General features: G+C 44.0%; 1 protein-coding gene across 2 annotated transcripts in view; it reads left to right on the top strand.

Moving 5' to 3' along the window:
• LOC109320196 (vacuolar protein 8-like) overlaps positions 1–23,500 on the top strand; it is a 63,690-nt gene that overhangs the window by 17,261 nt on the left and 22,929 nt on the right. The window contains exons 5-9 of one of the 2 annotated variants that reach the window (XM_019550202.1): positions 5,364–5,486; positions 8,263–8,345; positions 10,151–10,276; positions 15,965–16,010; positions 19,216–19,349. In XM_019550202.1, coding sequence (XP_019405747.1) covers positions 5,364–5,486; positions 8,263–8,345; positions 10,151–10,276; positions 15,965–16,010; positions 19,216–19,349 — 512 coding nt within the window. Of the gene's footprint in view, positions 1–5,363; positions 5,487–8,262; positions 8,346–10,150; positions 10,301–15,964; positions 16,011–19,215; positions 19,350–23,500 lie in introns of both variants that reach the window. The other variant, XM_019550201.1, reaches the window with a different exon arrangement.

The following is a 23,500-nucleotide window of genomic DNA, read 5'->3' as shown; positions in this document are numbered from 1 at the left end:
GGTCTGAGATTGCAAGAAAGGAAGTTAAACTTGGATATCAAGAACAATTGTCTGAGAGAGAAATTAAGTACTGGGAAAGATTATGTAGAGATGTTGTGAAATCTCCATCTTTGGGAGTTTAACACAACCACTTTGCTTAGATAGCTTAAACAGAATGTTCTTGTCTTGAGCAAAAGGCTAGACTATATGACCTCCCAAGGTCCCTTCCAGCCATAATTTGCTATGATTCAGAATGCTTTGTTAAAGTATAGACCAATTAGATCTTCTACATTTACTTTGCCTAGAATATATTTGATAAGACAATAGATTTTAAATTAGTCTGGCACAATCTCTCTTTGGCAAATTTTTCTGTATTGTATTTTAACCCATTTTACAATTACCGTCATATCTTTAATCATTCTTTCCTTTAAAATGTAATTCAAAGCCTTGTCTATTATTGCAGGCAAATGAACAGGCCTACAGGAGCCTAGGTCACTTTCTTATCTACATCACCTCCTTGGAAAGTGCTGCGATTGTACCACTAACAGCAGTATAGTGTTGTTGGTACAATAATTCAATGCTTATAACATTTAATTTAATTTTAGATCACAGATAATAATTCAATAATTCAATAGCATTTCATCTAATTTTAGGTCACAGATATCCAGTACTTCCTTTATGTTTTATTTAAGAGAATGTATATAGGTCTTTTCCCTTTGAAACATACCTTTAATATTAGATATTTGTGGTCTACAATGATGTAATAAAGCTATCATGGAAGCAAAGCCAACGTCTTAGAGTATCACTTCAAAATTCTAAACAACATGGCTAAATTCTAAATCTGGGGAGGTTAAATTCAAGAACAATCATTCCTTTTACTCAGATGGCCATAAGTTTTTCCAAACCCGTGAACACAATGAAGCTATCAGGCAGTATGCCTGCAGATGATGCTGTAAAAGTCTCCAGGAACATAAGCAGAAGGCAAACCCATTAAGAAGAAAGAGAGTTCATTCCAAGAGAATGAGTGCACTGAAATACCTTCTACGGCCACATTTGGAATGACCTGTTTCAGAAGGTTTTCAAGGTTATCAGTCATGGAGAGACATCTGTCTTGGAAGATACCAAATCTTTGAATTTGAACTCTTCAGCAGAGGGTCCTCAAAAATGGTAGCATAACATGGCAGGCAACTATAAACAAGGAGTCTCAAAATGTTGGGGGTGGAGCACAGAATTGCTCAGGACATTGGCAACAAGAGACAGTCATCTATGCTAGATAGCTCCCAACATGCTTTTTGACTTTGAGTATCCTTTGAACCCCCTAAGTTGTGTAATCCCTGTTCAAAAGAGACACAAATGGATTTGAGCTGGAATTTTGCCTGAGTAAAAGATGCAAGATTTGGCCTTGTTCTGTATGAAATATCTTGAGAATCAAGAAGAACATTAAGAATAAGGTTTTCAGAGCCATTCTGCATTGGGCTAACTGCTCCAATTGAACTGTCCACCAACTTCAAATGAGGGGTGATTATACCAGCACTAGATACTTTTCAAAATTGCACCTCTGAAAGGTTTCCTTCTGTCTGCTGTATGGCTCCAGTTTCTCTGTACATATATAATGAATAAGAATTTTTTCTTTTTATGAAATTTCTTTACAAAGCTAGCAGTTTTTTTAATATGTGAAATATGCACTCACACAAAACAACCAGCTCTTTCTCTATTCTACCCCAGGCCAAAATGCTAGAAAACAATACAAAGAACAGCTTTTGTTCTAATGTTCTTATCTCTTCTTCAGTGTTCACTTTTTGCCATGCATTTCTAAACAGTCAATGTATCTAATCACATTGCACCATGGGATATTGTTGTTTATTCTTTATACTGTGGTACAACCCAGGGTCCCTAATCATGAACCAACACCTTTTTGTGATAAGCATTGTACAGATACAGAACAAGAAGATAGTCCCTACCCCAAAGACCTTACAATCTAAACATAGGAGAAGATCCAACAGGCAGATGAAGAAATGCAAAAGCAGTAAGATAGCATTGGTCAGTATGATAGGCATTAGTCTTAGAATATCAGCAGCCCCACTTGGGGCAAAATAACCCTGCCTAGCTCCTCCTGGATCTGCAGCCAGGGGGAGCTAGAGCCCAGGGTCAGCACCAGTAGTGTCCCCAGTAGTATAAAAAGCTGCCCTGGCCAGTAGCTCAGGGCTTCTCACTCTCAGGAGCTTCTGGGGCCCAGCCACTTGGTACCTGGGGACACTACCCCTTGTGCCAGCTGGACTGCTGCAGCAGCTCTGAGAGTTCCCTGCACCCTGTACCCACTGCAGCTGTCTGGGGGGGCAGGGGGGGCTGCTGCCTGGCTGTGACCTGCTGTGCACCTGCCAGACCGGAATGGGGACTGCCCAGCCAGTAGAGGCATCTGCCCCTCTGGACCAGCTGCCAGTGGGCTGGGGCTGCAAGGTTTGCCTTTGTACGGCACTATTGCCATGCATCCCCCCCTGCCCGGCCATCTGGGCAACTATCGCCCAGAAGATGTTCTGGGTGTGGTGGCCTGCTTTGAACTGTCAAAGCATGTCCTCCTGGCCAGGAAATCAGCCACCTCCAGCTGGGTCCAAGGTGCCAGCTCTGAGCATGCAGAGTCCTGCCACTGGCCTCCCTAGCAAGAATTCTGGTGTTCCCTATTGGAAAACTGAAAAATCCCTGATAAAAAAAATCCCAAAGTCACTCTGTAAAGTACCCTAAAATCCATGTTCCTCCACAATTAAAAGACCGCTATATATAGAGAGAGAGAGAGAGTGAGAGACAGTGATCAGTTGGACATGTTTTATTGATATATCTACAGTGTTAAAGCAATTTGGATGTCTAGCAATTTAGTGTTAGCAGTGATAAAGCAATTTGGATGGCTACAGCCTCCCACCAGGGGTAACAGCCCCCTGCAACAGGGGCCACTCCCCCCTGCAGGACCCATGTGCCCCATCCCAGCCCCACGATTGCTGCCCCACCTGGCCCCATCCCCTGCCGGTTCCTGCAGCCCCCGCAGTGGCTGCCCCACCCAGCCCTACCCCCCAGACTGCCCAATGGCTACCCTGCCCAGTCCCATCCTCCACTTGCACCCCCAGCCCCATGATGGCTGCCCCCACCCCAACCCCAGGCTCCAGCACTTTAAAAAAAAAAGCCTCTACTCACCATAGAAGCAGGGACTGTGGGGGCTCTGGGGCCTCCTGACAGCTGCCCTGGGCAGCACAGGGCCTGGGCTGGGGCTGCTGGGGCTATCACCCCACCCCTCTGTGTGGGGGAACCTCAGTGACCCCAACAGGCAGCTAGAACTGCTGGTAAATGCCAGAGGAGCTTTTGGGGGTTTTTTAATTGTGGGGATGTTGGGGTGGTGGGGCAGGGATCAGGGAAGCGGGTGGGGGATGGGGCCAAGCAGGGCAGGGATTGGGAGGCTTGGGGGGCAGGCGGGGGCTGGGGCTGGGCACGGAAGGGATTCGGGGGCAGGCAGGGGATGGGGTCTGGTGGGGAAGCGATGGGGAGCTGGGGGAGCAGGTGGGGCTAGCAGGGGTCCCCCCCATGGTCCCCTTCCCTCTCCTCCAGCCCCCCTAATCCCTTACTTACCAGCACTGGAGCCCTGCTGCTGGCACACTGCCTGCTTCAGCACCAGAGTGAGGGCAAACCACAGAGAGGTTCTGGCCAACCACAGAGATCGGTGGTTGCCTGCCCCACTTTTATTCGTTCCATTTTTTTTGACCCCTGGATATCCAGGGGTCTAATTTTTCCCCTGCACTGCAAACTTGCAGCGGAGGGAACCTTTTCCAATTCCCGTACATGCCTCTCGCAGCATCTCAAAGGGGTTTGAGATGCTGCAAGAAGCACATGCAGGCTCGTCTGGACGCGCCCTACATGTGCATTACTGCACACTAAAAAACTCTACTGCAGAATATGACTTGTATTTACAAGTACTAATCTGCGGCACAGTTTATTAGTTTACAGAGGCCTAATAGGGTCACATGTGTAGTTGCTGAAACATTTACTGAGGAGCTAATTAGGCATTTCTACAGTAAATATCTCATATAGACACATCCAAAAAAGCTGACTGCGCATGGTCCAAAATATTTAGTGATGAACAAGAAGAACCAGACCACAAAGTACAGTGTTATAAATCAATAAGAATAGTGCTTTTTATCATAGTCCCAATGGACCCTGGACTTGTTAAAATCTTACAGTGCTCCGAATAGATCAATACTTGTTTTACAGATTAGTAAACAGAAGGGCTGGGAAACACCATCTAATGAAGGACCTTGATACTTTTAATCATGTGCATACATGGAGGGAGAAAAATTTGGGGGTGGGGGCTGAGCGTGTGTGCGCATATGTGCACATGCCCCCCCCAGTGGGAAAGACTGTGGGTGGAGGGGCGGAGGAAGAGGGAGAGAGAATGGGGATGGGGATGGGGATGGGGATGGGGATGGGGCTGGCCAGGGATCAGGAGGGAGCAGAGCCAAGCCAGGCCAGGGATCAGGGCCACCCCTTCCTCCAGGCCTGGCACTGGTGCCAGCAAATCTGCCACCCCCTAGCCCAGCCCTGGCTCCCTCCCCACACTGGCCCTGGCCCCAGCCCCAGTCCCATACCACCCAGGGGTGGCCAGAGCTGGGGGAACAGAGCAGAGCAGCCTCAGCTGTGCCACCAGGCCAAAAGAGACGGAGCCCCTGGGACCCCCATGGCTGCCCCGCCAGACCCTGCACAGCCAGGACAAGGTGGGGTGCAGGATGGAGCCATGCCCCATCCAGGAGACGCAGGGAGTGCGTCGCAGCTCCCCCATGTGTATCAGTGAAATTCCGTCCTCAAATTCCATGCCATCTCAAAGGACTTCAGTAGAGTGACAAAGATACAATTAAGGACAGATTTTTGCCCACCAGATTGACTTTGCTAAATTAATTAAACCCTTTTTCCAATTATATATTTGTTTATGGATATGTTACTTACAAATGGATTACAAGTATCTTGCTAGGACACATCTAGAGCCTAAGGTAAATTTGAAACCTTATGGTTAGTTTAGGGAAAGTTACCTCCATATAGCATGATACTTTACTCTTACCAGTACAGGAGGAGTGTGCATGTCAATTGTCAGACATTCACTATCATTGAATCATATATGATTCATGACTATTTCAAATTTCCAGAAATTAGTTTCCTTTTGTGCTTGTAATTTTTTTAAGTGGGTTCACTCTGAGCATGCAAATGATTGTGACATCCAGTAAAACTTCAGTAAAATAGCCAACAGATAAAGCTACTTTCTAGTTTCCTTTTCAGGCCTTATTAGAGTCAGAGGGAGCTATACTGAAAAAGAGCATCTTACTTCTCTCTTACCTTGTTTTCTCCCCCATCAGAGTCCAACCGAGAGGCCATAACTTCAGCAGGAGGTGTCATACCTTTACTGGTGCTGGCCAACTCCTATGATCCTAGGGTCCAACAAAATGCAGTTGGAGCTATTCTTAACCTCACACAATCAGGTACTTTCAAGTTAATGGTTCATCTATAAAGTGCTTACCTAAAAAAAAAGTCTGACACCACAGCTGCATGCACACTGGCAACCAAAAGCTGCCATGTGTCGTAGCTGCCCCAATTCCCACACAAAGCGGTTTGAGATGCTGCAAGAAGCACATGCAGGCTCATCTGGACACCTTACTGGCTGCATTGTTACACTTCTGATAGCAAGCCTTGATTTTTCAAACCCAGTTAAGCTACATTGCAACCTAACAAATCACCACTCAGGTGACTGACAGAATTTTCAGATATTAGCTTTTCTCCTTTTGTGTTGATGGATTTTTGAATAGATTCACTCTTTAAAATAGACTGGATGCATCTACATGTGCATTAGATCCAGGAGCAGTTTACTAGGGAGGCAGGCATCTACACATGCAGGGAAGTGGGAGCAGATTTGTTACTAATGGCAGCAAACTGCTCCTGCTTCCTGGGGCCCTGCATTGGGCCCCTGCCACCACCAAGGGGAACTCTAGGCTCCACCTCGGTGTTAGCCCAGGGGCTGGCAGGGAGCACTGGACCTGGAGATGGTTGTCTCCTGGCCAGGGCTGGGACATTGCTCCCTGCCCCTGGGGGCTGCCTGCTGCTGGAGGGGGGACCATGTACCCCTACCCCGGTAGCAGGAAGCCCTGGCTCCTCAATAAAGGCAGGAGACATAGAAAGAGCTGAGGGGGAGGGGCAGGTCCCAGCCTCCTGCCATGATCTGCTAATGGGGCAGTTAGCAGCGAGCCCCCAGCTGGGTGGGGATTCCCTGTCCATCTGGGAGCGTGCTACTAGTTGCCTCACTGGTGGATGGTGCAGGGGGCTGGGACCTGCCCTACCCATGCAGCTCTTTCCAAGTCCTGTGTCTTGATTGTCCAACTGGGACATAGGCCTGGGACCTACAGCTGACCAGGACAGTTCCCAGCCCCCGCTCCATGATTGTGAGGTGGGGGCTGGAGAGGCTGTTCTCACCCAGCTTCATGATCACCAAGCTGGGCAGGGAACAGGGTCCCCAGCCACCACCACCAGGGATCTCCCACTGCCAGCTCCATGGTTGTGGGACCAGTGCTGAGAGAGCCTTATCTCCCAGCGCTGAGTTGTAGGGCCAGCGCTGGAAGATCCTTATCTCCCAGGGCCAACCCATGACCATGGAGCTGGCACTGGGGGATAAGGATCTCCCAGCCCCTGCTCCCCAATTGTAATCTCAGAGTGGGGGCTTGGAGCTCCCTGCTGCCAGGCCAGGGGGACATAATCCTCACCTGGGCTCTGGTGGTGGAGTCCACCCCTGCAGCAGACAGTTCCCAGGGGCAGAGAGCAATCTCCCGCCCTCTGCTAGCTAGCTGACCAGAAGCAGATTTGCTCCCAGTCAGGAGTTTACACAAGTGCTACCATGCAGCAACTCATCATAAGTACATTTGCTACTTGCATTAGCAGGTAGCAAATTTACTTGCGATTACTGAAGTTTGCTGTACAGTAAACCTGTACATGTGTAGACACGCATACTTACTGAGCATGAGCAGTAAACTATGCTACTGCACAGTGAAGCTTCTCATGTAGACACATCCACAGTGACCTAACAAGGGCAACCTCTGCTACAACTTTTACTCACTATCTTAGGACACTTATACCTATACAGCGAGGCTGCTCTGACATGCTGTAATTACCATACATTTAATCAAGACTGTTGGAGCATGGTAATTACCATACTCCAGCATCACATGTATCAGCATCCCCATGCTGAAAAACTGGTGGCAGAGGCACTTTAACTAAAGCTCTTTCTAGTGTCCCTGCAGCCATTTTTCAGTGTGGAGACGCCCCAGAGGCTCTAATTAGAGTGTGTCCCCCACACTCCCAAAGCATGTAAATAAACACTCTGCTATTCCAAACCTGGTGCTGCAGGATATAAATAAGGGCAAATATTATGGACTTGACTGTGCCATCTCAGTACTGACCCTGGGAATCATGCACCGCCAACGCACCCCTGTTCAGTGCACACCAAACTCTGAAATGAGGCAATGTTACTGTTTGAGACTGTTCCTCTGATTCAGGTGTGCTCACTGGTATCTGCTTTATGGTGGCTACATTGTGCCTTTTCCAGGGTTTGGTACACACAAATTGGGTCCACTCTTAGGCATGGCACAGAGGTAGCATAGACAAGCTCAATAGGTTTGATTCAAGCTTAATGGATTATTGCTATGGACTTCACTGGGAGCAGGTTTTGTATGTCATGTTATTTTTCATTAATTCTCATAAGAAAACATAGAAAAACATTATGCTGTAGAAATAAATCCTATTTATCAGGACAGTACTGTCAGGGCTGCTCTGTCCCTTTGTGTCCCTTTGTGTACTGTGGGAGAGTGAGACTGCTACTGTTGTACAAAGTCCAGATTTATTTATTTTTTAAGGTGGGGTTTTAAAGCTGTAGACAGCTGTGAACCTGCCCTTTGCTTGGCACTTCCTGAGCATTTTTAATTTGTCATTATGACTAAAATGGTTCTATACTGCCATTCTTCACAAGGGATCCTTCAGCTTCTGAGCAGACTTTATCTTCTATGGAGTGTCAGTCTCAAGTCATTCCTACTGCTGCATGTGTCTGGATGAATCTAAATTATTGAGTGGTCATCAGCTGGCCATATCCATTTTACTTCAAAAAGTTTCTGTCCTAGTATATCTATGTGATTTTATGTTGGGGGAGAAGGCAATTTATCCACTGGGTTCTTTCTTCCCCAACACTGAAATGTGTCCTCTTTTTTTGCCTCGCAGAATGGATCCAACAAGTCCTGTGCAGGGAGGGAGCCCTCCCAGTTCTTACCTTGTTGTTAGAGTCTCCTGACGCAGAAGTGCAGGTAGAGTTAAAGCAAACTGCAGCTTTTAAGTAATAAAAGCAAAGTATGCCACCCTGGATATTGCATAATTGTTAGAATTCAGAAATAAAATATAATGACTAGAGGTTTATCCAGGCAGGGATGGATAGAAAAAATAAGGGACATAAGACCTTTTGTTTTGTTTTGTTTTTAATTTAGTGAACCAAGAGGAGCTGTTGTCACAATGAATCTAGCTGTGTGAAATACGCCCAACATGGTGAACAGATGTTCAGCTCTGATAGGATAATGCATGTGCTCATGTGCACACAGAGGTGCTGTGAAGTTACCTTTCTACTGTCTAGGGCAAAATGAATGGCCTCTGTGTTCTTGAATTACCCTTTGCACCAGAAGAAGCTATTCATTATTGCTGTTGTTATACATTTTATACATGGTGATGATAATAACATTATAATTATTTAAATCATTTATTGTGTTACAGTCATACCTATGAACTTCTGTTTTAGACTATGGCCTGCTATGCTATCCACTGTCCAAAACAGACTCTTCCCCCAAAATTAACATCCAACAGGGGTGTATCGAAAGGGAATGCAGTGGCAGAGTCACTCCCTCCTTTTCTCACGCACTACATTTTCAGAGAGGTTTCTGATCTCACTGGCATCTCAGTACAGCTTCTGCCAGAGCTCCACGTGTGCCATGAACTCTGAGCTCACCAGCAGTTTGGTGCAGGGTCTAACCACATCCCCCAATTTCACACAGCTTCAGAGCCCAGGGCATGAGCACTGCTTCTGTTTGTCTTCCATTGCCACCCTCCCCTGCTGAATTCAGCAGCAAGGGAAAAGAAGATAAGCAATACTGGTGCCCATGATCATATATAACCCTTTTGTGATTATGCACATATTCACACAGTTACACCCTTGTCTAAAGGAAATAATCTGATGAAAAAACAACAATCAGAATAGACACGATAGATAGCACTGGCTTGCTCATCCAGTTTGTCTACTAGCCAACACAGGACTGTCTCTCAGGGTATGTTTTCTAGTTTTTTTGTCCAGTCTTATGTGCCATATGTTGGATATCACAACTACCTTTCGCAAACTGTTTCAGCCTTGCAAGCTTTCCTAAATACTCATGTTAAAATGCCCTCACTATTTCAGCTCATTACGTGTAATTACATCTCCAGGTATCTCATGTAATCTGTCCTAGTTTTTGCAGCCTTCAAATATTTGCAGGTAGTTACCATATATGCTGTCCCCTGTAGTAATGTATGAACACACAGGGACAAGAGGGAATGTCTACCTTGCAGGCTTCAGTGTAGTATAATGATATCTGAGTAAGTTTTAAATGAGTTAGCGGTTGACCTGAAATGACCAGAGCTCAGTGTGGGCTTATTTACTCTGCTGATCTCTGTGCTGCTGCAGGTGGAATAGCTAGCTCGAGTTTCTCTGTGCCAAGTCACAGTCACTTCTGTGCCTGCAGTACAGATATAACCTCAGTTTATCTTCCTTTCCAGTCTATAAGGTATTACCCATTCAAGCTTACCTCCTCAGAACTTGCTCTGAAATGTAACCAGGTTTTTAGTATGTCTTCCCAAGCTATGTTCATGTAGACATACCTAAATTAGCTTTCATTTAGCCATCACAGCTACCAGTAGCAGCGTAGTTGCAACAGCAGAGACTTCAGAGTGGCAAACCAACTGAACAAGTAGGCTGGCATAGCCTACAAGGGTTAAATCTATAAAGCCTTCTACAGAGATGGTGTGTGAGAGCAGGCTGCATCTGCACAGAAGAAACAGCTGTTGGAACTCTAATCTTTCTCTATTTTTTCAGTATTACAGTTGTACTGCTCTAAGCAACCTGGCAGCCAACTCCCATCACCATGAAGCGATGCTGAGAACTGGTGACGGGTTCCTTCTGCGGACACTCATTTCTCTCCTGTCTTCATCTGTGGAAAAGGTAAAGAAGAGAATATGGGGAAAGGTGTGTAATTGCAACAACAGTAGCAAGCTACGTCCTGATGCTCCCTTAATTGTGTATGTTACACCATAGCTTATTCACACTGAGTGTAACTAGATTGACCAGGCTTTATAGTGTAAAGCAAAAGCAGAAGAGACTCGCCAAATGCAGTATAGATTGATTGGTATTCAGGTTGTAGCTATATTGGTTTAGAGGAAAAAGCAATCAGGACCTATAGCAGAGATGATATCTTTTATTAGACCAAAAAGATTTTTGTGAAAAAAAAAATATTTAATTATTTTAATTCCTTTAATAGACCAAGGAGTGTTGTGCTAAGCAATTAAAGATTTTTTTTTGCAAAAATCTTGTTGGTCTAATAAAAGATATCATCTCAACTAAGTCCTGATTGTATAGATTGCTTGGCACACCTTCTTGGTCCAAACAGTGGGATGTGAAAAATGTTTCTAAAAATAGATTTTGTTTATTGGTTTTACTTTCAAAAAGAAAACACAAATGGGGCTCAGCTGTAGGAGTGCTCAAGTGCACTCACATCCAGAGACCTGGACAGTCTCATTCCAAGAACTGCAGGCCACTTATGAAGCTGAGTTTGCTGTATGTGTTGTGTGTTCATATCTAGGATTTTGGTTCAGGCTTCGCTGTAGACAAGGCATTTATTACTGTAGCTGTAAAGCTCATGTAGTTAATCTTGTTCTGACAAGCCTGTGCAGCATTCTCTCCGTGTTAGCAAATTCCACATCTGTTGGATGCTATGTAGGTAAACTATGGATATAAGGCAAACTCTGTGGGTATATTTATACTAATGCCAGGAGCTACTCCCACTACTTAGCTCTCACCTACTGGTCATCCAGTTTAAAAAAAAACTACTTAGTTTGGTCCTGTCAACAGTCTAGCACACTCCTAAAGCTCTCCTGAGAATTGGGGCTCAAGACTGAGTTTCCTCTATATCATTTTACCCCCTCATGCAAAACATTGCTGAAGCATGTACAGTGTCTGTGATGGCCTTTCTGTGCTGCACTTTGTCTCCACTGCTCCTAATTGGAGCCAGCATAGAGGTATAGAGAACTAGTTGCCTTAATTTCCAAAACCACTTCATGCGCATTTCTTGTTCCTGTTGTAGGAATCAGGCTGTACTCTACTTTTCTCTCTGCCTGCTTCCTGCATGCTTACAAAGCAAAGCAACATAGACAGGACAGAGTGGCCCATGTAGCTCGACTTGCCCCAAAATAGATCATTTGAGAGAACAGAGATCATTAAGGTACCCCAGATTCTTCTTCACTTCCTTGAAAATGTGGAAGCCTATAGATAGGTTTAGCCCCGACTTATGTTAAAAATGCCTATGTATGTGATGCCTCCTATTGTCCCAATATCTTTAAGGCCAGGGCATGCAACAGCACAAGCTGTTGCAGAAAGTCTCCAGTAGTTTATATTTGTTTTCACTTCCATGCTTCATGTAAGGAACAATGCAGGGAGAACATCTAGAAAATATGCCTGCAGTAGAAGCAGTTTTATAGGGAAGCGGCAGTGAGCAAAATGTAATGGAAACCTGAGGAATATAGGATCCCACAGGATCCATGGTGAAGTAGGGAATCCTGAAGGATCCATCCTGAAAGAGGGAATTTCTACTTTCAGCCTAGAGAGAGAAATATTAACACAGAAACGACGCATATTAACACAGAGAAATATTAACACAGAAACTTTGGTGCTGCTATCATCCACAGTCCTCTGAATGGATATTTTTTTAGGTGACCATGAAGCTGTAAGGGTACCTGTAGACATGCTGGGAGGCTGCTCCAGTGTGCTGTAATTACAGCATGTTGGAGCAGGCTCAATTAACCAAGTCTGCTGGAGCATGGTAATTACTATGCTCCAGCAGCCTCCCGCACACAAGTGACTGGTTCCTCCTGAGTCAGGGGGTTCACCCGCAGAAGCCACTGACCCTATCAGGGGGAACACCAGCCCTACTGACAGCATTGGTGTCAGCCATTGGGGAGGCACTGGCCCCATCGGGGGGGCATGTGCACCCCCATGTACCCCCTACCAGTCACCTATGCTCCCGCATCTCATATATCATTGTCCCCATGCTTCAAAATGGGGGGAGGGGGCACTTGAAATAAAGTTTGTTCAAGCACCCCTGGCACCATTTTGAAGTGTGGGGACACTGATACACGAGATGCTGTGCTGTTTTAATTAGAGCGGCTCTTGGGGCCGCTTTAATTAAAACACCCGCTACCCCCATCTCCAGAGCACGTGTAAAAGTGACCTAAGGGGTTGGCCCGGCCCCTGCCAGTTTCAGTTGTGCAGAAAAAGAACACAGGACAGTAAAAGCTTGTGAAAATGAGCATGCTATCACCAATTTTCCTTTCAACAGGTAACTTGGCAAGAAAGTGCCTTTTTCCTTTAGATACCCCTAGATGATAATGGTCAACTCACCCGCTCCTCGCTGATCCCAAGTGTTCTTCCTCCCAGGGTGCTTTAATGTGCTTTAGTGCACATTAACCTACTTTAATGAACATTAAAGCATCACTTAAAAAATGCGGGTTTTTTCTTAATGTGCATTAAATAGGTAAATGTACATTTAGCATCACTTAAAATAATGCTTTTTAGTTAATTCACATTAAGACAGGCCAATATGCATTTTCCTAGTACCTCACCATGGAGGTACTAGATTTTGTAGTACTAGATTTAATGCATATTAACTAAAGCCTGTTAATGCACATGTAGACGCACCCCCAGATGTCAAACAAAATGAAGATCAATGGCAATAATATAAATTTAAATAACTAGAAAGCCTTCAAAGAATCAAAAAATCTATGCAAGGCCTTGATGTCATTTCCATATCTCTAATATTGCTCACATAATCTTTACATGAGTGGTACTTCTCAGATTTTATCTATAGGGCACTGAAATAGGTCACAGAAAGCATATGAGGAATATAGGGGAATTACTAAGTCAGTCTTGTCCTTGACATTAGCATTGTGGAGGAACTACGCCCCAGTCTGCCTCACTGTGGTAAGCAGACAGCCCAAACCCCCCATGTGTTACCTGCCTGCATGACTAGATGGGCTCTAAAAATCCTATAGGGAGGGGGAACCTGGCCCTCTATTGTGTTGGGTTCATGCTTCTGCAGGTCATGTGACTAGTTATCTCACTGGTAGCAGCCAATGGGACTGCTTTTGGTGGGAACTTACTGATGAAGTCACAATAGGTGTATAAGAGTCCGACCATGAGAAAAGGGGGAAGACATGTTTTGGGACACAGCAAACAAACCATCCAGCCTCCAGAGAAAGAGCTCTGTCGGACTCTGGATGTAAATGTGAGTAACACGTGGATTTTAGCTAGTAACTTAAGATGATGTTATCTAGAAGTGTACCAAAAGGCTACCAAGCTGCTTCTATTTGCTCAAGGTTCTTTCTTTTCATACATCACTGACCTGTACCCCTCTCCATACCTACCTTCTCCAATCAATAAAGCTATCTGTTATAGCAAGCCTTGCTGTACCTGCTTGAGAGGGATTAGGTAAGCCTTTTAGCTCCCTTGCTTATCTGACTAAGGGAGGCTACTGTTAATGCTTCAGGCTATATGAAGCACCCAGATATATCCTACTGGGGTTAAGCAACCCCAAGCTCTACAGGGTCTGTGTACCCCAAGCAGCATAGAGTCCTAACAGAGACTGGAACTTGGGTGGTGGCAGCGGTTACCCCAGGCCTGTGGGTGTGCTCCAGGAAGGTGGTTTGCCAGAAGTTGGTGCCCTTAGGGAGGCATCTGAAGCTTGGTTTTGGTTGGGTGCGGTAAGGTGGGTGGCTCAACACTGGAGAGCCCCATACTGGCCACCACAAGCGTTACCTTCTATCCCATCTTCCCTTTGACATCTATACCAGCTTGGCTACCACAGTTTTAGTTATTACTAATGAAATTGGTGAAAACAGAAATCTACTTCTCAGAGCAAAATAAGGTTCATTTCCTTCAGGGGAAAGCAAAGCAAAAGCACAGAAAATGAAATATGTCAGTTCATTTTGGTGCTGTTCTTTTGAAAAATCTGATGTAAACAAACATTAAGAATGAAATGTTAGCTTCTTGTCAGCTTGCCAAACTACACTGGAGTTCTCTAACCTACTCAGAAATAATTGACTATAAAGCAAAAATAGTTCACGAAAGATGCTTTGAATTTGAGTTTGAATAGAAACATTTTGAAAATGTGACTTTTTATTAAATGTGAAAAATATTTCAAATCAGAAGATATTCTGGAACATTTACATTTTGGAAAAAAAATTAAAACTCCCTTTGAGCATTTCAAAATTTAATTTAGAATTTTACCTCATAGATTTTGTTTAATTCTTATCTTACCTTTACACTGTTTAATAACATGTACTACTAAATACTACTGATATGTCACAATAATAATATAATTTAAACAGGATACACTTGAGGTACAGACATAAGTTACATTTGCCACGCTATCAGCCCTCTGAAAGTGCTCTAGAGCCATGCTGTGACACACAAGCATGGCTGCAGAGTGCTTTAAAGGTGGCCAGTCGCATGACATATTAACCCTCTTCAAATGAGGGATCAGATGAAGGTGTTCCACTTTGGAATGCCTTAGGGAACTTCTGTTCCCTAGGATTAATTTGTGGTGTGATCAAGGCTGGGCTGATGTAGCTCAGTCCTGCCCTCAGAACTATCTGCAGGAAGGAGTGGGGAGTGAACTGCAGGCTGGGGTTTGCCAGGCCTGAGCTGGGGGTGTGTGGATTGAAGCCCCCTTGCTTCATGATTCCTCCCAGGTGTTCCCTCCCCCCTCCAGCTCACGTAAGGCAAACTCCAGCCTGCAACTCACTTCTTTCCCTTCTCCCCCCGCTTTTTTCTGCAGACAGCACTGGAGCTGGGGGGAGGCGGGGCCTGAGCTGGGGGAGATGGGTAGCTACTCCATTGCAAACAGGCTTAGTTTCAGTGTGACCCAACAGGCATATGTCTATTTGGTTTGGGGAGATATCTAACTAATGGTGCTTTATATAAAGCACTGAGTTAGAGCAGGGTCCTGCATGTCTGTCAGCACCCTTGGAAATCTCTTATCTTCTTTTCTAGGCAAATCAGTATGAAGTAGCAGCTGCCCTTAGTGATTTAAAAAGTAAAATGAAAACAGTGTTTCATTGGTTATATCATGTCATATTATGATGTCAGACAATGTGCTATTTCTTCTGACATCCTGAAATTATATAAACTTGATATAAAAATGGAAAATGCCATAAAATAACATTCAAAAACCAAAAAAATCAAAATAATTTTACAATCTGAATCAAAATTTCAGATTAAGGTTTCAAAATTACATTGTTCCAGAAATGATAATTTTCAGTATATAAAAATACTTTACTATATTCTAAATTAGAAGCAAAACTGCTTTCAGAACATCAGGGGTTTCTATAAAACATAAATTCCAAGTTTCAGCCAGCTCTGATTAGCACTGATTAACCAGGTGTATGTGCTGGTGAAAATTGAACTAATGCCTCTATATGCTGGATTTATCCAACAGATTTTGAAAAAAGCCAAATAAACTCTGAATAAATTTTGTAGTCTGCTAATGCTTCAGTTTTATTTAAATTACTTTAGCTGACCTATCTGGTTGCTGAAATATTTACTCTCTTCACCTTTTTTTTTTTAATTGTCAATATTCAGGTTTCAAGCCAGGCTTGTGTGTGTTTGAGAAATTTGGCTGTAAGTGGTAAGTAATGTCTTCAGAGGCAGGGATGAAATCCTCTCTCAATTTCCTTTTCTTTTTTCAGACCAGACATCAGACTTGATGTAGTTCTCCTTGTTACGAGCCAAGTTATGGCTTCGCCTGCTGGGTGTACTTGGGGGTCCATATGCAACATGCCTCTGCTGGAAAGAACAGGCTGCAGGCCTGTGTATGTGTTGGGGAGGTGTGTTCTAGTTAACCCCGCTTTCAGTGTTCCCTTCCCCAGAGGGGAAATGTCTTCAGAGGAATGTGAATGGAGAAATGCCCCAATTCTTTCTGAGTATTAGCAAGTTTAATAAGCACACTCCTAGTGATGATGACTCCAGTGCCTAGAAAGTACTGAGGAAGAGACAGAAGTCCTCCGAGACTACTAGTTGGGTGGAGCATCACCTCTGACTCCTGGGAGTGGCTTTGTCTTAGGAAACTTAACTTGCCCAAAGCATTTACCTGTCAAGCTCCATGTAAATGTGCAAGATATGTTTTTACAGTATAGGCTGGCAACAGAAGGAGAAGCCTCGCAATGGTATAAAAAATGTGCACAACCGCCGTCCTGTTTATTGAAAAAGTCTACACAGGCTTCTTCACTTAGAGAGTGAACAAACTAAGATCTCATGAGAGACAGGAGCAGAGGAGCCCTTTCCCCTTTGCTTGTCCAAAAAAATGAGTATATTTTACGGCTTCTGTAAAAGCTTTGACTCCATCTGCTGGCTGTTTGAGGAAATTATTCCTGCTAGAAAAGTACTAATTTAATATAGTGTTGGAATGATATTCTGTGATGATCCAGGAAATGTAAAGGGCAAGGATTGTTGGGATGATGTCTTTTACTGGATCAACTGAACAGAAACATTTGGATGCCTATCTTGCTGGAATCCTTTGATCCTAGCTGACTTCCTGCCCCTTAGGCAGAGGGCTAGACCCAACAATCTTGAGAGCCTTCCAGCTCCAATGTCTATGAAATCTATGAAACTGTATGATTGGAATAAACTTAGGCAAGTTTTTAAATGCAACTTTTGAATATATTGTATTTGGAAACTTAGGTCTTAGTGTATCCCAACCATGGAACTGGTCCAATAAAATATATCACCCACAATAATCCTTACCTCTCTAAGTTAATATAGATACACTAGTTACGATGACTGAGGTATAAAAATACAAACAGAATAGAGCTTTCTGCAATGCTTGACATCTCTTTCTATCCATCTTTCCCTTTGCATGACAAGGCCATTTAGAGGGCCAGGTAGACATGCACCTTTGTAAACTAACTAAATAAGATATGTATAGAGAGAGAGATACACAGAGAGAAAGCTCATAAACTTTTGTGAACCCAAGTTCACTTCGTCAGATCTTGTGAAAGGACAGCATAGAGCAGAGTATATAGTGGAGTAAGTAATTGGAATACAAACAGGTAGGAACATGGAGGCAGGGGACAAAGTGCTGTGAGAGGCAACAAGCAAAGGGCCCATAGAAACAAGATTGTTGGCTAGTGACGAATGCACTGGTCCTTCATCCTAAAGAAAATAGCCAGAAAGTTGCTGTATTTCTTTGATGACGTTTCCACAGCCTGTAATTTGTGGTGCTTCTCTCTGGGCTTTTCATGATGAATTGCATGTAAGGGCATATCTACACATTGCCCTACAGCGATGTTGTTACTGCACCGTGCTTTAGTACTTCCAAAAGGAAGCACAGTGCAATAACTGCCCATATTATGCCATAAGCATGGTGCATGGTTATTTTTAGCAGCTACTTTGCCATAGCAGCATGCTATAATGGGGGAGCATGCTGCTACAGAGAAGTAGCTGCTGGCCATGCGTAGACACCCGTGGATGCTACATGGCTGTAGCGCATTGCTACAGCAACATAGCATCGCATGTAGACACACCCTAAAAGTACTTATGATGATTAATTTCTCTGCACCAGCTAACGCTATAACTAGCTGTATAAGAGGTTCTCTGATAGTTCTACATGGATCTTATTAGATCACAGCTTTTTCTGTCCTTCCTTTTTCCTTTGGAGATGCCACCTATTCCTGAGCTGCAGGGGTTGTGGGGGATTGCCAGCTATTCCCATCCCATACTCAAACACCCCTAGATGACTGCTGTTCTTATACAAGTCATGCCTCATACTTCGGAAGTGAAATCAGAGTCTGCTGTGTTACCATAGGCTTCGTTTTGCTCCATTAGATTTCTAAATCATTGTCTGGTATCTTTTTAAATTTGATCTTTAATCTAAAAATATCTTTGATTAAAAATATCTTTGGGAATTTTCATAAGGGTTTTTTTTTGTGTCTTTCCCTTACTGTTACCTGGCACATATACCTCAGTAGTACTTCTGTTATTGAATACTGTGCTGCTGCACCTAAGGAGTCCATTTTCAGAGCTCTCCACTCTGATGCATTCATTTTTCTCTGTCAGCTATTCAGCCTGCTGTCAAGTTTCTTCTTTCAGTGGCCCCAGTGTTTACCCCAATATGACAAAAAGGCCCTTCCTCTACTGTGTAAATGTGTCCAAGGTCATGTGACTATGTTTCCCAAAATTATTTTCATTCTTGTTGAAACAGGTTGTTCCATTGTTTTGTCATACCTAAGACTTTCCCAGAACAACTTAGTTGGCTTCTTTGTACAGAAGGTAAAGAAATAACTTCTGCTGTGGGACAGAAATCAGGCCTGTCCTTGTCCAGAATCTGCAGATCTCAAAACAAGGATGAGAACATTTAAAATGTTCTTCCAAAATTTCAAAGATCACATCATCCTTGCCTCACTGCATCCTGCTTTTCTACCCCCTGCCAGTGTAAAAGCAATAGAAAACTGGAATAGACAGGCTCCCCTCACCTTTCACCTCCCTAGTGCTGCTCCTTTACAACGCAGCTTGTTCCTGCCAAGTTCCTTGCAGACACCATCTGCTTGACTAGTGCAGAGGAGGCCAAAACACTTTCAAAGCCATATTCAAGTCTAGGTCTGTATTATTCCTCTGGAGATTATGATGGGAGAGGGAGGCAGAACAGATGAAGCTCATTTTTTATAGTTTGGCAATAATAGGATTTGGCTTAGCCTGCATAGGTCAGAAGATCTATTATGACAGCCCCATTTAGCCACCAGTCTGTATAGTGTTCATTCAGACTGGGCCATAATCATGTCACATACCATCTAACAGCATTCTGCCCCACTGAGCTGCTTTGTCATTTTTCCAAACAGCGCACATCCAGGCTGACATCATTGCTATGGATGTCCTGCCCCAGCTGCTCTCCCTTCTTGCATCCAACAGTACAGACGTTCAGCAAGCTTCCATTGCACTCCTTTGGAAATTATCCCAGCACCCAGCCAACCAGGTAGGGGTAGCAGTACGTCAAAAACAATGTCAGGAGAACAGTTCTGGTCACTGCCTCCGTTGAAACCCTTAATACATCTTACCGTGTGGTGTTATAGTAATGGTGTTAATTAAATATATGTTATGAATGACTGATACAGATACTTTGTATGAAGTAAAAATGGGTCTTATCCAAAGTACCATGGTTTAGCTACTGCAGTCATACCTTGCCAACTGTTACAGAGGTTGTGTGAGTTAAGTACTGTTCTGTTGGGATAGGGGTTAGTAGGTAAGCAGAATCCAGTTAGTAGGTAAGGAGAACCCAGTGGACATTGAGCTTAACAAGGGTTCCTTTTATTGTTGATCAGCTGTACCGAAGGGCAGGTCGGATGCTGGGGCCACCTGAAACAGCCCATGCTGTGATTGCGACACCACATTCCCTGCACTTCTGCAGTAGTGATTCAGGACAAAGGGGTTTCTTAGGTTGGGAGATGAGTAGCACAATGGGAGAACTTTATAATGAGACAGACCTAAGGAAGCTGCTTTATGGTGTAGGGGTTGGCATAACAATTATGACTAGTGTCCCCAGAGGCACTCGGGAAAGTTAAGACACAGTTGTGAAGTTGAAACACATGAACTCCTTATGCAAACACTCTAATTCTAATGTAAAGTAATCTTAGTTCACTTCAGTTGAATGCCTTTTGAATGATGATTAAATCCACTCAGGAGAAATGCAATTTAACTTCACACCATAAGTCAGATTTCCTTAGTTTTCTTGAGCATCTGTTGACAAATCGTTTGGATTTGGTTAGTTTGGCCACCTCTGTTTAAGTTAAACAGCACCATAAACCATGCAATTTTATGCTTATACATGCAATTTTAAGGACAAATATGGACCATAAACCAAAGGCATTTGACTGCTGTATTTTCATTGTCTATTGAGAAAGAAATGTAAACAAAGCATAGGCTAGTGAAATTTAGACCTCCAAAAGTTATTACAGTCATTAATGGCATCCTAAGTAATATTAGAAAGGAAATTTTAATAAAAGATTTTTAAAACTAGTAGTAATCTTTAAAGACAGCATTTAAGAATGTAATGCAAAAAGGTGAAAACCCTTCTTATGATCTAGTATTATACTGTACTGACAAGATAAATTGAGCCATAACTAGTCAGATTAGGTGTTTTTAGTGATTGATAACTGGAATAGATTTGTGCTGGTTTGAAACTCCCACAGGAACCCAGTGCTTTATGTAAAACAAAGAAAAAAATCCGTCTTGTATAGCATGGGCAAAATGAATGCCTCCAATTCAATGGTGCTCTGGGAAAAGAGAAGAGATGCATTATCAGAGCAGTGCCTGAAGACAAAATGTCTTTCAAAGACAATATGCTTATTAGCTTTTTGTGTTGTGCTAGCAGGGATCAGGGCCCCATTGTGCTAGGTAGTCTATACACATAAACAGTCCTGGTTGCAAAGAGCTTACAATTTAAATAATCTATGTCAGTGGGCTTACTTGTTAAGCAAGGTGTTACTTAGCATGAACAAATGTATTCACTTTTTTGCCTATAGTAATGAAGTAATTAATTTAACCAAGAAAGGTACTTCTTGCTGTTCAAACCCTGCATTCACACACAAACAATTCTTTTCCTGCTTCTGAAACACGTGCCAAACAGCCAGTCAGATGAAAGCACAGCAGGTCTAAGCATCAAATAGAAGCAGAGATTCAGTTTGAATATATCAAAAGTGAATGGTCAGTTCTTCAACAACAGTAATGGGAAGAGGGAATTGAGGGCCAGAAACAAGAAACTTTGAAGTGAAATGTCATCCCCAGGTTTGTTCTCCAGAAAGAAGTGTTTCCATTTGGACATTTATTTAATGAGCCAATATCACTGGCACTCACTATTTTGCATTGTGAATGTAAAACAGCTAGTGAAGTGTCTAGGCAAGCAATTGATCCACCAGGCCCTCCTCCTTTCTCCATCCAGCCCACTGTCATGTCTGTTCTACCCTATTTTTCAAATCTTTCAACGTTTTCACCTCTAGCCTAGTCTGAATTGTGAGTAAATTAGAGACTTCTCCATGGGAACAGCTATAGGAAAACAAATCCCAGAACAAAGCTAACCTTTACAACCTAGTGAAGTAATGCTTGAATTATTGCAAATACTACCTTGTTTACAAGAGGGCAGAAAGAATCAGGCCTTTGGTTCCCATGGACTGGATCTGCTGGAATGTTTCCTGGAGACTTCATTCCTTAACAAGAAGTCTTATATTTCACTGGCCTGGCTATTGCAAGGTCTCTGGTGACAAGATGACAGAACCAGGGAAGGTATAGAGACAAGTCCTTGCACAGTCATGGAATTATGACGTGATTGAAATAATAGAGACGTGGTGGGAGCTTACATGACTGGGACTGATGGATGGGTACAAACTGTTCAGGAAGGACAGGCAGGGGAGAAGAGGAGGAGGAGTTGGACTTTACGTAGAAGAGCCATGTGCTTGCTCAGAGCCATGAGTGATTGGTGCCTCGTGAATCTAGGGGGGCACCCACAGAAGCTGCCGATGGGGGTGGCCCTGTCAGGGGGGATACCAGCCCTACTAACAGCATCAGTGTCAGCCATTGGGGGGTACGTGCACCCCCTACCAGTCTTTGATTTGCTCATAGAACTCATGGACAAGATCCCCTGGGAAGCCAGTCTGATGCGGAGAGGAGTCCACAAGAGCTGGCTGTACTTTAAAGATACCTTACTGAGGGAATAGGAACAAACCATCCCAATACGCAGGAAGACTAGCAAGTATGGCAAAAGACCAGCTTGGTTTAGCAGGGAACTCTTCAGTAAGCTAACACACAAAAAGGAAGCTTATAAGTGGTAACTTGGACAAATAACTAGGGAGGAGTATAAGAGTATTGCTCAGGCATGCAGGGATGAAGCCAAGGAAGCCAAAGCACAATTGGAGTTGGAGCTAGCAAGGGATATCAGGGGTAAAAAAAGGGGTTCTACAAGTATGTTAGTAGCAAGAAGAGAATTAGGAAAGTGTGGGTCCCTTACTCAATGGAGGAGGCAACCTTGTGACAGAAGATGCAGAAAAGGCTGAAATGCTCAATGTCTTTTTCGCTTCAGTCTTCACAGGCAACGTCAGCTCCCAGACTATTGCACTGGGCAGCATGAGTGACTGCTGCCTCCTAAATCTGGGTGGGGGGCACCAGCAGAAGCTGCCAATGGCAGCGGCCCTGTCAGGGGGCACCAGCCCTGACAACAGCATCACTGTTGGCCGACAGGGGGGGCACTAGCCCCACCAGGGAGGGCACTTGCACCCCTGTGCACTCTTTACCAGTTGCATATGCTGGGCAGCATAGTTTGGGGAGGAAGTGAGCAGCCAACAGTGTTGAAAGAACAGGTTAGGGACTATTTAGAAAAGCTAGACATGTACAAGTCCATGTGGCCAGATGGGATGCAACTGACAGTCCTGAGGGAGTTGGCTACTGAGATTGCAGAGCCCCTGGCCATCATCTTTGAGAACTCATGGTGATCAGCAGAGGTCCTGGATGATTGGAAAAAGGCAAACATAGTGCTCATATTTAAGAAAGGGAAAAAAGAGGATCCAGGGAACTACAGACCAGTCAGCCTCACCTCAGTCCCTGAAAAAATCATGGAGCAGATCCTTAAGGAATCTTGAAACATTTGGAGGAGAAGGAGGTGATTAGGAACAGTCAGCATGGATTCACCAAGGACAAGACATGCCTGACCAACCTGATTGCCTTCTATAATGAGATGTCTGGTTCTGGGGACACAGGGAGACCAGTGGATGTGGGGGACCTTGATTTTAGACCTTGATATGGTCTCTCATAACATTCTCACAGACAAGCTAAAGAAGTATGGGGCTGGATGAATGGACTCTAAGGTTAATAGAAGACTGGCTGGAGCATCAGACTCAGAGGGTAATAGTCAATGACTTGATATCTAGTTGGCAGCCAGTATCAAATGGAGTGCCCCAGGGATTGGTCTTGGGGCCAGTTTTGTTCAATGTTTTTATCAATGACCTGGAAGATGGCAGAGAGTGCGCCCTCAGCAAGTCTGCAGATGACACCAAGCTGGGGGGAGTAGTAGATATGCTGGAGGGTAGGGCTAGGATTCAGAGTGACCTAGACAAATTGGATGATTGGGCCAAAAGGAAT

Source organism: Crocodylus porosus, unplaced genomic scaffold (genome assembly GCF_001723895.1).
Source record: "Crocodylus porosus isolate Cpor-Errol unplaced genomic scaffold, CroPor_comp1, whole genome shotgun sequence".
In the NCBI taxonomy this organism is placed as follows: domain Eukaryota; kingdom Metazoa; phylum Chordata; order Crocodylia; family Crocodylidae; genus Crocodylus; species Crocodylus porosus.
The sequence above is the reverse complement of the archived record's forward strand: the minus strand, read 5'-3'. Positions and strand labels throughout refer to the sequence as shown.